Here is a 16030-nt window from a genome sequence, read left to right as displayed (position 1 = left end):
TATAATTATGTAATTTTTGAACTTTCAATAAAGATGTTAAAAAAGAAGAAGAAAGCATTGGGCTGCCTTTAATATACAGCGGAAGAGGTGGGATTGGGGTATTGTATCTTACAAGTGCAGGTCAGTAGACAAAGGATGATATGCTGTCTACTAAGTTATTTAGGTGCTTGAGTTTACATCAGCCTAGAGCAGAGCCCTCCAAAATCAGTCAGTGGCTTCTATATATTTGGGGGAACACCCCAGCTTTCCAATGGGACATGAGTTTGCGAAGTGATTCACTTTTTAAAAAACAATTGGAACAAAACTGTGATCTTACTGGATGTTGTTGGGAGTTGAGTTCACAGAAAGACGGAGGGAGGCCTCAGGAAATCACAAATCAGGAATAGTGCAGCCCTCTCCATATGTATATTACATGCATGAAGGGTCACATGACTGAGTTAGCCCCACTTGCAACATAGACTCATAGAACTGCAATGCAGGAAGGACAACTAAAGCGTCCCTGACAGATGGTCATCCAAACTCTGTTTAAAAACCTCTGATGAAGAAGAGCCCCATCACGCCCTTGATTTGAGTGTGGACCTGGAGCTTCTAGGCATGAATACCGGTAGCTGATCCTGTGCAGATAGCTCCTTTTCAAATGCCTGCACTCCCTGAGCAGATACCCCATGGCAGCCGTCTGATACCAGGGGTAGGGCCAGACTCCCAGTCCCAACCCCTAGGCGCCACGTAAACCCCATTCAGGTGCATAACACAATACGCGGGCATGTGTGAGTCTGTGGTTGAGAGCCGCTGCAAGACTTGTTCCTGTGTCAGTTTAAAACAACTCTGCCCACCCACCCAGTAAAATGGCGGACAGAGGCAAAAAAGGGGATTAACTCGACTCCCAAATAGAAAGAAATGCCTCAGAAGCATGTGTAAATATATAACTGTGGGCGAGACTCAAAGAAGCACACCCTATGGGGGAAAACAAGGGGACGTTGCATTCAGAAGCAAAAATGTTAAATCGTTTTTCACGATGGCAGTGCAGACACCATTTAAGCATCTCGCTCGCCTTGTGAGCAAGCTGTAACTGTTCAGAAATCTCCAGGAAGAATGAGGGGGAGGCAAATAACTTGTTTTTGCCCTGTTAATCATTCCCTCCTCCACCACAACATTTCATCTCTCTTTCCACTACTGCTGGAAGATAATTTCTTTCACAGAAGAGGTCACTGTTTCTAAGCTGCATGCCAGCATCAGAAAGAGAAAGAGAGAAGTAAAAAGAGATACATGGTGTCTGCTGTTCTTTTCTCCTCCCCTCTCCCCAAAATCCTAGCCCTTAATTACCAACTCCAGGATCAAGAGGGAAAGAGCTTGGGCCAGATGATCTCAGGGCACTTACCTCTTCCTCACTTTGTAAACTGTTTAGGAACCTATTTTGGCATTAAGCAGTATATAAACATACTATCATTGCTCCTGGTACTGCTAATAATATTGCTCCAAACAGAAAATGGTATCTGGGGAAAGGTTCTAAAAAGTCCAGGTACCACTTTTTCTTATAATCTCAGTGGTTCAGACCATATGCAAGTCAGATTTCTTGCTACTGTTCCTTTACGACATACACTAACAGTCCCTACCCCAATCAATGTAGAAGTGTATACATGTCCAGCTTCCAGATTTTTCTAATAATCTGACATCTTGGGCTGCGTTTGTCCAAAATTGCAGATCTGCAACATGGGAGCATAATGGGCCAGCAAGCCTTTCTCTCACACAGAAACAAACACACACACAATCAGCTACAGGACTGCACAAATGATGACTTGAGATGAGTTGCTGATGGCTCCTTAATGGTGCTAATGGCAGGGAAATTATTGGAGATATTTCTGAAATATTCTGAACCAGAGAGCTACCAGAAGATGACTCCCACTGATGGAGAGAATGAAGCTGATGGGAAAGTCTTTGTGTGAGAGGTAACTAAAGAAGCATTTTTCTGACGTTGGAAAGTGACTCCAGACTGAAGAGGAGAGGCAGAGTGTGAGCTAAATGATAAAAGCAACTTAGGGGAGAATGACTCTGGGGATCTGAAAGCATTCGGGTGGCCAGGTGTTGTCCTCTGCAGAGGATAAAGGTAAAGGTACCCCTGACCATTAGGTCCAGTCATGGACGACTTTGGGGTTGCGGCGCTCATCCCTCTCTATAGGCCGAGGGAGCTGGCATTTGTCCGCAGACAGCTTCCAGGTCATGCGGCCAGCATGACTAAGCTGCTTCTGGTGAACCAGAGCAGCGCACGGAAATGCCGTTTACCTTCCTGCTGGAGCGGTACCTATTTATCTTCTTGCACTTTGATGTGCTTTCGAACTGCTGGGTTGGCAGGAACTGGGACCGAGCAACGGGAGCTCACCCTGTCGCGGGGATTCAAACTGTGTCTCTTGCAGAGGATATCCCCTCTGTTTGAACGGCTGTCCAGCCAATATATGGTTTAAAGGTAAAAATAAAACCCTAAACAGAGAGAGAGGGAGGGGCTTTCAAGTTGTCCTTCAACAGTCAGCACTTGGACACTGAACAGTAGTACAATCTTATGCATCTTTACCCAGAAAGTAGTCCCACTGAGGCCAGTGGAGCTTACAGTACTTCCAAGTAATTGTGCATTGAATTGCAGGCTTATCCAAATATTATAAAACCCCGCAAGTCTCTAGTGATCTCTTCTTCCAAGGGAGGCTAATTCCTGGTAACTTCTCATCATTCACAGTGCCTGTATAGGACCATCTGTTGTAACTCTGTACATGAGCTTTAAAAGTTATATTTCCTTGTACATTGACAGTCTGATCCTATGCATATTCACACCAAAGTTAAGTTTTGATCTCTTTGGTGCTCACTTGCTTGCACTAGTGACTGGTGCTTCCTGGGTAGGGCAGGGAGGAAGGCAGAGAGGTCAACAGTAGTTGGATCCAGAGCCAACAAGAGGCAGAACCAACTAATTCTAGTTTGGTCCCCATTCTTCTCCCCACTGAGTTATACAAAGGCAACATCCAAACTAAAGAGGAGGCAGTTGACAGACAGGGCTGCCTGCTGGACTCGTTGTAAATAAGAAAGCAGACAGGTGGGAGCAGGCTGAGAGTAGGCAGAGGTTGGTGGGGCAGTGCCCCATTTGCCCCAGTGGGGCAGCATCCAATGCTTGCCATAGTTTCCAAGACATGTGTCTTTTGGGGCCATGCTCCCATGCGCGTCAACAGACCCATGCAAGAGCACAGTGCAAAAAAAATGTCTTTTGGGGCTGCAATCTCCCAATTAAATTGGGAAAGTTTAGGAGTTTGGCTTGCTAGCCCATATGTTTGGGCTAAACAGCTGTCCAAGAATGAGAAGAAGAAGAAGAAGAGTTTGGATTTGATATCCCGCCTTTCACTCCCTTTTAAGGAGTCTCAAAGCGGCTAACATTCTCCTTTCCCTTCCTCCCCCACAACAAACACTCTGTGAGGTGAGTGGGGCTGAGAGACTTCAAAGAAGTGTGACTGGCCCAAGGTCACCCAGCAGCTGCATGTGGAGGAGCGGAGACTCGAACCCGGTTTCCCAGATTATGAGACTACTGCTCTTAACCACTACACCACACTGGACAGTTTTGATTACTCAAGACAGGCTTATTGTCACTGTGCTATGCAAAGTGCACACTTCAAGTTCGCCCCACCCAAATCAAACATTCCACCAGGATGAAAGAACACAACACACCAATACACAATCTCAAATAATACACATGTCTCTCAATAAACCATTGATCTTGTTTAACCCACACTGAAAATCTCCTACAACCCGAGTGCTGTCTTGTGGTACCATTGACTGCCCACAGACTAAAATTACCTCAGAACGGCTCATTATACATCCCCTAGCCTGTCTTTTGGTGACAATTCTCTCTGCACACATGCAGAGACAGTTCTTGAGAGGGCACTATCCATCATGATGCAAGTACTACAAGTGAACCCAAGCCGTAGTTCAGTGGTAGGCAAGGGGGTGTCCTCCAGTTATGGAGGGACTACAACTCTCATCAACCCCTACTGGCTGATGGGAGTTGTAGTCCAAAATGTCTGAAGGGCATTAAGTTGGCAAAAGCTGGTGTACACGAACAACTGAGAAGCAGGGTTTCTGATAGATGCTGGCTTCTTTCCATATACAGAGGTACCTCGGGTTACATGCGTTTCAGGTTACAGACTCCACTAACCCAGAAATAGTACCTCAGGTTAAGAACTTTACTTCAGGATAAGAACAGAAATCGTGCTCCGGCGGCATGGCAGCAGCAGCAGGAGGCCCCATTAGCTAAAGTGGTGCTTCAGGTTAAGAACAGATTCATGTTAATAACGGACCTCCAGAACAAATTAAGTAGTTAACCCGAGGTACCACTGTAATCAGTAATCCTGCTATGTATATATGTAGGCTCTGGGCATTTCTTAAGTCCACACCCACCCATAACATATAGAAATGTCGTCCTGTCTGCTCTTATATTAAAAGTGATGATGCATTTCTGTTCCCAGTTTCACATATGTTTGGATACTACCTATGGAAGACAAGAGTTCTGATGTTTATTGACGAAGACACTGCACTGTTCTCCTCTGCTTTCCAGAGCAATTCTGGGCATCTGTTTTTGCCTCCAGAGTCCCACCCTCAGAAGTCAGGCAGCAGAACGACTGTGAGGCGCGAGCCTTCCTGAGGTAATTTTGCTAACAAGCAGACAGCTGGTGGCATTTTCTTAACTGTGCCTTGAACAATTTGGAACAGGTTAGCGTTAACTGTGTTATGAGAGACCACTCAATATATGTTTAAGTGAGAAGCAGGGATTTGGGAGGGAAGCGGTAGGTTGATGTTATTTGTAAAGATTTAGTATGTGGCGCTCAGCTCTCACCTGTGGCTCCTAGTAGCTGACAGCAGCCACACTCTGGGACATGACTTTATAGGATCTAGAGTCCATCAACCTCTGAATGGCAACAGCCAGGTTCTCCATCCCTGGTCTAAAGTTATAGGGATTTATAATCACTGGATGTAGTTGTTTCATTTAACTGCAAATCACCATGACTCTAAAACAACTGTAAATCTTTTAGACTTCCCTTCTCCCCTGCATTAAGATGGGATAGACCGGTAATTCGCAACCCACTGCTATTATTACACTAGCCTGTGAGGGATATTCAGTACCCATATTCCGGGAGGCAAAAGCCACTGTAGTTTTTCTGAACATGGAAAGCAGAGCTGTGGCTCTGCTGTGCTCTGCTTGTTCGAGAGATGTTAGCTTCAGAGCATTTTTGAATTGTCAGTTTTCTTCCGACAAGGGAAAAGGGCACTGGAGATTTACGGTAGTTTTGTAAAAAGGAAATAATAAATCAATTTGCTCGTAAGTTACAGCTTGCCAGTGAATGAGAGGCAAACAGCAACCAGAACAAGCAATGTCAGTACTAAAGGAGTCTGACCTCAGGGCACAGAGTCTATCCACAGTTGACTTTCCATGAATCATTAAGGTCAGCAGAGTGGGAAGACAGGTGTTTCAAAATCTGTTTTACTGGCAGATTTGTGGGGTTTTTTTTCCTTGTACTAGTGCATTTCATAGATTGTGGCGTTTGGAAGGGACCCTGAGGATCATCTAGTCCAACCCCCTGCAATGCAGGAATCTGCAACTGTCCCATATGGGGATCGAACCCGCAACCTTGATTTTATCAGCACTATGCTCTAACCAACTGAGCTATCCAGTTGTTCTATCTTGGCATAGCGAATTTGACAATGCCCATTGCATACCGGCTTGGTTTCCATAAGGATGAAGGGCAGTTTAAATATATTTTATGCAATAAATTAATAAAGATAGGGAGATTGAACTCCTGCGGGAGAATCCGCTACTACGTTCTTGGCCAGCTCTCATTCCTCTCCATTAGACTTCCACAGAGAACTCTGCAGCCGATTTTCCTCACATGCAGGAGAGGGGCCGTACTTTGACATTTCTTCCTCAAGACAAAAAAAATGTATCGGGTTAACTCCAAATTCTACAAACAAGAATGCTACAGCTCAAGCATTTCTTTTAGAAACTATAGCTGTGGCCCTCCAGATATCTTAATTCTATTTATTAAATTTATATCCCCTCCTTGCTCCCAAAGGAGCCCCAAAGTGGCAAAAACCAGGTTGTTGGACTCCAGCTCCCATCAGCCAGTGGTCAGGAATGCTGGGAGCTGGAGTCCATCATCTGTATTTCAACCCCCCCTTTTCATTTCATTAACCTTACACAGCACCACACTTAAGTATGTGTGTATCTGTGAAAATCAGTATCTCACTAAAATCAGCATCTTGTGCTGTCAGCCATGAATAAAACCCATTCAGTGGACTTAGGGAATCCATTCTTTTTTTGTTAGCCTCAGCCCCCTGAATCTGCCGCATTTGTAAATATTGATCTACCTATCAGAGATGTGGTAAGGACTTCTGAGATAATGCGCGCGAAGAATATGAACATTCCTATGTTTCTGTTATAATACCTTCCCTTGAAAATGCCCCAGTCCCTATTCCCAACCATGATCCACATTCAGTTTTTAACAGCTGGGTTGTGGGGGGGGGGGGTTGTGTGTACAAATAATAGCCATACACACATGTGATGAGTGACTTTGGTGCACCATTGGCTAATTTCTGGTGGGCTATCTAATGCCTGCTGTTTGAGGGTATTCTTGCAAATAATTCTGGTTTTCTCTCTGATCTGATAAGGAAAGTACTTCCTACATTCTTAAGCCAGGGTGAACACTTGGGATCACTTAATACAGATGAGGGACGTGGGTGGCACTGTGGTTTAAACCACTGAGCCTCTTGGACAGGCACCCCCAAACTCGGCCCTCCAGATGTTTTGTGACTACAACTCCCATCATCCCTAGCTAACAGGACCAGTGGTCAGGGATGATGGGAATTGTAGTCCCAAAACATCTGGAGGGCGGGTTTGGGGATGCCTGCTCTTGGCCTTGCCGATTGGAAAGTTGGCAGTTCAAATCCCCACCACGGGGTGAGCTCCCATTGCTCTGTCCCAGCTCCTGCCAACGTAGCAGTTCGAAAGCATGCCATTGCAAGTAGATAAATAGGTACTGTGGTGGCGGGAAGGTAAACAGCGTTTCCGTGTGATCTGGTTTTCATCACGGTGTTCCGTTGCACCAGAAGCGGTTCAGTCATACTGGCCACATGACCCGGAAAGCTGTCTGTGGACAAACGCCGACTCCCTTGGCCCGAAAGCGAGATAAGCGTCGCAACCCCATAGTCGTCTTCGACTGGACTTAACCGTCCAGGGGTCCTTTATCCTTTTACCTTTTACTTAATACAAATAAACTAGTAAGAGGTCTTGAGTATGCATTGTACTTTTGCAAACATAAAGCACATTGGTGGAACACAGGGGGAATTCTATTCTTTTTTATTTAAAAAAAAACCTGACCGCACAAGACCTGAAGTCGACTCATGGCTTCTTCAGGCACTTTGCCACATTCCTTTGCCAAGGGGGCCTGCAAACTATAATCATCCTCTCACATATTCATGCTTTCGACAGCACTGGATGGGCTCGAAGTTCTCCTCAGAAAAGGGTATCTTTCCCAAGGTGTAAAAATAACTGCCATTGTTGATTCATTAATTCCTGTCTGAATTCAGAATGAATATATGTTGGGGAAAATTATGCCAACTATATTTGCTCAAAGGAGTAATGGATGTGTGTGGATTATGCACACCACAAAATGCATTAATTCGTCTGTGGAAATTGGGAGCTGCCTGCTGCTTTCATCTTGAGGAAGGAGAGGGGTGCTGGGTCTTCGGTCTGCTTGAAAGCCATACCTCTGACCTGGATGATGTCGCCACTAAACCCCAGAAGAATCAGGGCACATCAAAGACTATGGTTACTCAGAGGGAGAGAGGGAGAGGGAGACACTCTGCACATTGTTAATTCATATGTTCCAGAACTGAGATATGGTGGGGAAATGTGTTCAAAGGCACAAATTCTATTTTGGAACCCACCTATAACTCTCTATGTTAGCAAAGCAATGAGGTGACATTTCCTATGACTTCATCCCATGACTTCACAGGAATGTTTGGAAGCTCCATCCATGTTTGTGGAGCCTATTATACTTCATCCAAACAAGGGGGACACCATTCACACATGCTTACATCACTGTGGGATCCACTTCCCCAACAGTCTTCTTGTGCTGTTACAATATATGTATGAATACCAGCAATCACATAGCCAGAGCCAAATATTTGGGTCCTTTCTGCCCAATTGTGTCTCAGCCAGGAAAGGGCCTGACAATCAAGCGGAAAGAACCCATGGGATCTGCCCTGCCCATGCTGCTCCAGATTCCAGATGTTAATACAGTGGCAGGACCCAGGCCAGTGTTTGAAAAGCTGTTGGCCTCTGGAACCTAGGTTACGGGCACCACAACACAATGTCTAGTCACATTATTTCCCCTCTTCCCCCCAATTCTGCCATACTTTCTATTTATATTTTTGAAACACATGAACTAACACACAGTTCACATCAGTGACACATTGTCAATATCACATTTTTAATAGCAATTCTTAATTGGACACCACAAACGTAAATGGAGCTTGGCCCCTGCAATCGTGGCCAAAACCATAAGTCAATTGAATAATTGATATTTACAAAGGCTGACATTATTATTTTATTTTATTTTAATTACAGTGGTACCTTGGTTCTCAAACGTAATCCATTCTGGAAGACCGTTTGAGTTCCAAAACATTCGAAAACCGAGGTGCAAAGGGCTGTCTGCAAATTCAATTGAGAAAATGTAAAAACACGCAGTGGAAGCCATTCGACTTCTGAGGCATGTTCGAAAACGGAAGCATTTACCATATTTTTCGCCCTATAGGACGCACCGTCCCATAAGGCACACCTAGTTTTTTGGGGGGGAAATAAAGGGGAAAAAATTATTTCCCCCCCAGGCGCGGGGCTGGGGCGGGGGAGGCCGGAGCTTCCCCCGACCCCAGCCCCCAAACAGGCAGCTCTCTGCAAGCCGTGGGAGCCCAGCGCTGGCTCCCGCTGCTTGTGGAGAGATCTGCGAAGCCTGGACGCGCTGATCTCAGTGCGTGCAGGCTTCGGCATGCCGGCAACTCTCCGCAAGCAGTGGGAGCGCTCCCACTGCTTGCGGAGAGGTCAGTGAAGCCTGGAGAGCGAGAGGGGTCGGTGCGCTTCAGCGAAAGCCTGCATTCGCCCCATAGGACGCACACACATTTCCCCTTCATTTTTGGAGGGGAAAAAGTGCGTCCTATAGGGCGAAAAATACGGTGCTTCTGGGTTTTCTGAAATGTTTGTCAACAGAGACGTTCTAGAACCAAGGTACCACTGTATAATAATTATATTATATTTTTATTTTATTGTTATGTAAAGTGTTGTGCTAGATTTGAACTCACATGCTTTTGGGGGGTGGGGAGGCAAAGCAGAAAAGGGAAGGGAGCAGCCAGCTATCTCACTTGCATGCAGGGCATAGAAGCATTTCTCTTCCTGCGCCCTCAGTGGTCAGTGGTGGCAATTTTCTTCTGGAGTCTCAAATCGCCACATGTGGTGCCAAGACTTCTCAAAGTGCTTGCAATCTGCCAATCCCCGGTTGCAAAATGTACCTGGTGCCTGGCTAACTTCGAACCATGCCCAGGACACATTATTTTCTGGAGAAATGGATGTTCTTGAGCATGGGTGTGGGGAAAATACTGCAGAAGAGCATAAGAATACAAGAAGACAGAGGAGGTGGAAGATGGGCATTGTGGCTACTAGCATGCCTCATCTGAACTTCAGAGCATGGGAAGTCACCCAAAGATATAAAAATTGTTTTTTTGAATTGTATTATGATTTGGAATATTTTTAATGTGGTTTTATTGGATTGTTAAAATGGAAAATTTAATATTTTTTTTTTTTAAAAAAAGAGGAGGCGGAACATGGGCATTGTGGCTAATAGCATGCCTCATCTGCAATTTGTGTCCCGTATTTATTCCACAATTATTATTGTCCTCCACTACTACGACCATCACCAGGGAAACATGAATGTGTTTGAGAGATGGAGAGATCCTTTTCCTGCAGTAAAGTTATACCTAATCACATAGCAGAAACGTGCTCCAATTTCAGCAGTGGTGTTCTGTTTTAAGCTTATCTGACACAAATGCCCTTTTGTTTTCCTTTTGTGAAAACTATTGGTTTGATTTCAATTCAGACTTTGCATTTTTAACATAGCTTGTGACGGTGCCTCACACCAAAACTACAAGTGAGCTTAAATGCACAGTTGCAGCCAGCAATGGCAACGATTTGTCCACTTCCCTGCCCACCCTGCTTTCCATAATGCCTAGGACAATTTCCCTGTAACTGGATGTCACAGTGTCGTGCATTTTCCCACTAATGATGTGGGATGGGGAAACCACAACACCACCGTGCCATGACATGGGTAAGCTGTCCTAGACATTACAGAGTGTGGAATAAAATACAAGGCTCCTGTTTTGAACACTTTGCACCCGACACTTTGCACCTATCAAGGCATACCGTCAGTCCATGCCTGGTGCCAGCTGTCAACTATATCAGTCACTGGCCAGGGCTCTCAAGAATTTGGAAGGGTCCCTCACTGGCCTGAACCAGTCATGCTGCCACTCACCACCCTCCCCACTGATCCAACCCCCAGGTGCTTTTCAACAGTCGGCAGTGCACCTTGTGATCTATTTGTGGCAAACAGAGGATTGCGGCAGGGCCAATGCCGGATTTTGCAGGGACCTTGGCACAGGTCTGGTGATGGGGCCCCCCACTTCCCCTAAATCCCATCACCACCATCAGGTCAGAGTCCAGTTTCACTTGTGGCAATGGCAGCCACAGATTTCTCTGCCACTGTTTTTGCTCTCAACAAGGATATTCTTCAGCTCTGGATGGAGTAGCAGCACTTTTGAAGAGGAGCCACACTCCTCTCCCAACAGCCCTTTTAAGTCGTCGAAAATGTAATGCTCCAGCCTATAGGATGGTTCACAGGAGCCGACTCCTAGGGGCCAAGGTCCCTTCGGGCCCCTTCCCAATAAAATATTTGGGAAGGCTGCCCCCCCCCCCATTGATGGGCATTGCCATTCAAATGGTGTATTGTGATCGAATACACAGGGCTGGGCTTATCTACCCCCCCCCCCATATTTTATTCAAGTTGGCACCCCTGATTTGTATTTCGTTGATCTGTAGTCTAAAACATGAAAATTTCATAGATCTGTGAGCTGCCAGGGCACTCCATTTGGGGTAACTTACAATGACAGGTGACCATCATAGAAGGCAGTGAAGCTTATCTCCCATTCAAAAGTGCCTCTGCCCTGGGTTTGGCATTGAGGCAGGGAGCACCACAACAGTGGCAGCAGCAAAAGCACAGAGGTGCTGTCACCATCACAAGCAGGGTTGGAGCCTGCCCTTCATTGTGTGTGCAAGTGTTGGGTTGTGGGGTGGGGGCACCCTGCCAAGGGTCCTCCCAAGCCTGACACCGGTCCTGCTCTAGTCCTCCTCGTGCCGCAAGCAGAGAGCTGTTGAACTGCCCAAAGCTGCCCTCAGAGCAAATAATTTCGTAAGAATGCGCTGAGTCGAGCTACTTGCTACAGGGGAAGGCTTCGAAAATTGGGACCACCAGTCAATGACCTGGAGGGGGGGACTGCTCCGAGGTGTATGAAAATATAATATTCAAATCGTCAACACAAACAAAAGCCAGCTAGGGAGCCTTTGCAAATGCGTAGTGTTTTGTTTTTTTAATTGGGTACAATCCGTCCCGATATTTCTGAAGAGTTGCACAACCTCGCATCCCATTATTCCAGCACCACCCATGTCACATGGAATGCTGAGCAGAGCAGTGGCTCTCACGTTCTTTGCTGAAAGTCTATCAGGGATTTCTCAGTGGGAAACTCAATAATGGTAGCTCAGTTTTCGTAGAATCATAGCATTGTAGAGTTGGAAGGGACCCTAAGGGCCATCTAGTCCAACCCCCTGCTTTGCTGAAGGGCAGCTTGCCCACCAATGCCAATTTTCCCGTCGACGTACAACCAGCAGGCAGACCCTTAGTTCACCACTTATGAACAGTCTCTGGCCCAACAAACCATGGCAAGGCTCACCTGACCAGACTATGAATTGCTAGAATGTGCCCCAAAATCCTCGGCAGTGTGTAGTGGTCATAAAACAGATACTGAAGAACAGCTCCCACCGGCTTTCCACAGTTGCCAGGCCTCCAGTGCTCCAGCAGGGTTCACGGTTAACACCTCTTTAAAAAAAACAAACCCCAGGCTAGCCACTGTTTCAATTTCCCACAATGCTCTGGAGTCCTATTATGTCTGGGGCATTATGGGAAATTAACAGAGCAGCTATATGGAACTGCCCAGCGCTGCTCTGAGTACTGCGGCTGTCTCCTCTGTTGGAAACAAGGTTCCCCCAGAGTCCCCCCACCCCACCCACACAAACTTGCACTTAAGGGCTCCTTGGAAGCTGTGCGGAAGAAAAAAGGCATTTCCTGAAGGTCAAAATTCTGAAAGACATCAGGTTAGAGTACAAAGTAATATTGCTGGTTTCCAAATACAATATATGAATCTTCAATTTGCCGTGGGTTTTGCCTTTCCTACAATGCTATACAGATTTCTTGGTCTGTGTGGAAGAAAGCTACACACTCTCACACACACACTCACAGAGAGAGAGAGCGCTATCAGTTGCCCTGATAGCTTCAACTACACTTCCTTCCTCGTAATCAGGGACATTGCATGTTTAGTGGGGCTGAGCGGAGATTCTAATCTGTGTTAGGGATCATTAAGTAATGGAGCAGTTATCACAGATTAATTAACCAGGATTTATTTATTTATTTAAAAGATCCCATCACGAACAGCACTCCGCCCCGCAGCCTGCTTACTCCATGGGTTACTCAGAGGCTGGGGTTACTTGCTCACACACAAGCAAGCAAGCAAGCTGGCCAGGGAGTCTTTGACTCGAAAGCTGGGCTGGCGTTTTTTGAGGCGCTCCAGCAGAGAGGCGAAAAAAGCCGGGGGGGGGGGGGCAGTGATGGAAGAGGAGGAAGAGGCTCTGCTCCCGGCTTCACACAACAAAACACACAAACACAGACTCCGTACCCACAGATGGGAGAAAGGGGAGGGGAAATTTAAAAAGAGAGGGAGGCGAGACTCCCCTTCCTCTCCCAGTCTCCACTGCCCATACTGGATCAGAGCACCCCTAACTCACCCCCGGTTTCGCTGCCCACCCCGGGGTTGGAAGGCTGAATGAGGAAGAGAAGGGGCAGGAAGAAGAGGAGAAGGAAGAGGGGATCTTTTCTCTCCCCCCCCCCCCACCCCGCTCACATTTGCCAGTCTGGTGTGTGTATATCCCCACTCTTTCCTCTAACCCCCTTCACTTCAACGCCCCCAACCACCACCACCAGCGTACCCCGGGGAGTGGAAAGTTGAATCGAGGGGGAGTGGGAGGGATCCAGAACCCTCCCCCCCTCTCTGCCCACTCTAGGTCAAACCGCAGCCCGCCTCTTACCTGCAACCCCCTGCTCCGGGCTTCCATCGCTCTGCAGCTCAAGTCGTCCCCGTCCAGTCCAGAAATCTCCTGCAGCAGCCGAGCCAAACTAAGCTAAGAGCCAGGCGAGCCGCCGCCGCCGCCGCGGCAGCCTCCTCCCCCGGCCTGCCCCGCCCCCACCTGCCTCCGCTTCATGTCTTGGGAAGGGTCTGCCTACAGGCAGCCTCGGGTGGCCTCCTCCCCGCCCCCCAGCAGGAGATTGCAGGGCCCCTGCAGTTTAAGAAGCAGGCGGGGACACTCCCCCCTCTCCTACGCACACCTGAGCTGGAGGCGAAGATGCTCACATCGCCCAGGACACCGCTCTGCGGTCACCTACCACCACCACCGGCTTTTGAACGCCATCTGATTTGGGCTTGAGCACCGTCTCTCTCATTTCACCCCACTGTGCCCCAGTAAAACTGCTCAAGTTCCAGCTCATACCTGACTCACCTGGACCCATTTGTTCTGAAGGCGTAGGAACAAAGGGTGCTGCTTGAGTCAGACCGCTGGCCCATCTAGCGGAGCATTGTCTCTAAACTGGTGGGCAGTGGAGCTCTTGGATTTCAGACAAGGTTTCCCCCCCCCTCTCTCTCCCCCAACCCTACCTGGAGATGCCAGCGATTGAAGCTGGGACCTTCAGATGCTCTGTCACTGAGCTACAGCCCTTCCCCATCGTGCACCTGTTGGCGGTTTACTGCACACATTGTAGGTCACAGATGGAGAACCTGGTGCTCTCCAGATATTGTTGGACTACCTCTTTGGCCCTTCGCTCTGCTGGCTGGAGCTGATGGGAGTTGGCATCCAACCACACCTGGAGGACCACAGGTTCCCCATTTTTGCTATAGGTGGAGAGTGGGGAGGTGGCCTGGCTGTGCCTTTGGGGAGGAAGCCATCATATAATAATAATATTATAATAATTTATTATTTATACCCCATTTGGCTGGGTTTCCCCAGCCACTCTGGGCAGCTTCCAACAGAATATTAAAATACAATAATCTATTAAACATTAAATAAAAGCTTCCATAAACAGGGCTGCCTTCAGATGTCTTCTAAAAGTCTGGTAGTTGTTTTCTCTTTGACATCTGGTGGGAGGGTGTTCCACAGGGCGGGTGCCACTACCGAGAAGGCCCTCTGCCTGGTTCCTTGTAACTTGGCCTCTCACAGTGAGGGAACCGCCAGAAGGCCCTCGGCGCTGGACCTCAGTGTCCGGGCAGAATGATGGGGTGGAGACGCTCCTTCAGGTATACTGGACTGAGGCCATTTAGGGCTAATAATAATAATATCATAGCCATTCAACCCCATTGCTTCTCTCTGATGGGCCTGTCTTTGTGTGTGTGATGTAAACAGAGTGCAGTCTTGAACCACTACAGAATTAGAATAACGAAAGGGGAGAGAAGGACTTGTTGCCAGTGCAATAAAATCAGCCTATCTGCCTTGAGATGAACCAAGTCTCAGCTGGCCACCGAGTTCCAGTTTTCTGCTCTGGGGCAAGATCCCTGATGAACCATCCAAGATTAAACGTAGGATCTCAAACCCAACCTGAGACTAAAGCCACACAGTCTCTATTAAAAAAAGAAAATCATAATTACATCAATGTGTGGTGCGTTTTAATGGTGCCCAACACCTGCCATTCAAGGCTACTTCACGCACTGCTTAATGGTTTGACCTTCCCATAGAAGACCTTCAAGAGGAGGTTCCAGACGCTTCAAAGGCCATCGGTTCACTGCTGAACTGCCCTATTAAGAAATTTGTCCTGGCATTTGGCTTAAATCTACAGTCCTATAATTTGAAGCTGCTGCTCTCTGTCAAGTTCTTCGAGCAGAAGTGGGAAATAATAGGGAAAGCACTTGCCTATCTAGCTGTTTCACATGAATAGCATTGCATTTAAAAGGTGCTTTAGAATTTCCACCATCTCTGGCTATTGGCCATGCTGGCTGAGGCTGATGTGAGTTAGAATCGAGCAACATCTGAAGGACTACAGGTCTCCCTTCCCCTGTCTTAGAGGATAAGGTGCATTAATAATTTCTCTCCACTTTGGGACACACTTTTCGTTGTCACCCACATCCTGAACCTACTCCCCTCCCCCCAGACTGAACACACACCGAAGCCAGTGTTTCCCCAACGTCTGATAAACGAGGCGTGTTTCCCCCTCCATGAATGAAAGGGCTTAGTTTGTAAAATCGAACGCTATGTACCTTCATAGGAGTATGCCCTCTGTGTTTCTGCATGAGTCACTGATCTGAGCATGCTCAAGATTGGAAGGAAGTAAGTTCAGAGTACTTAAACATGCAAAGAGGCAGTGGCTACTTTGATCCCCACAGTATATGATTGAAATAGTTCTTTTTGCAGGCACATGAGCAGTTCTCTTACAGTGTGTTATTGTGCCCTGTCACACAGATTGCAATTTGCTGCTTCAAGCCTTTCCTCATAGGGCTTGTCTCCAAGTCTCTTGTAGATCTCCTTGCAACTCCTCTTCCCAGTTTAGCAACATTCTCCTTAAATTAGGGCCCCCCAAACTGAACAGACACG

General features: G+C 47.1%; 1 protein-coding gene across 3 annotated transcripts in view; it reads right to left on the bottom strand.

Moving 5' to 3' along the window:
* CRHR1 (corticotropin releasing hormone receptor 1) overlaps nucleotides 1-13602 on the bottom strand; it is a 62368-nt gene extending 48766 nt beyond the window's left edge. For 2 of the 3 annotated variants that reach the window (XM_028703155.2, XM_028703156.2), the window contains exon 1: nucleotides 13484-13602. In XM_028703155.2, coding sequence (XP_028558988.1) covers nucleotides 13484-13510 — 27 coding nt within the window. In that variant the 5' untranslated portion in view covers nucleotides 13511-13602. The remainder of the gene's footprint in view (nucleotides 1-13483) is intronic. The other variant, XM_028703160.2, reaches the window with a different exon arrangement.
* Nucleotides 13603-16030: the final 2428 nt, after the last annotated feature.

The sequence above is a fragment of the Podarcis muralis genome, chromosome 13 (genome assembly GCF_964188315.1).
Source record: "Podarcis muralis chromosome 13, rPodMur119.hap1.1, whole genome shotgun sequence".
Taxonomy (NCBI): Eukaryota; Metazoa; Chordata; class Lepidosauria; order Squamata; family Lacertidae; genus Podarcis; species Podarcis muralis.
This window is presented reverse-complemented; position numbering and strand designations above follow the sequence as displayed.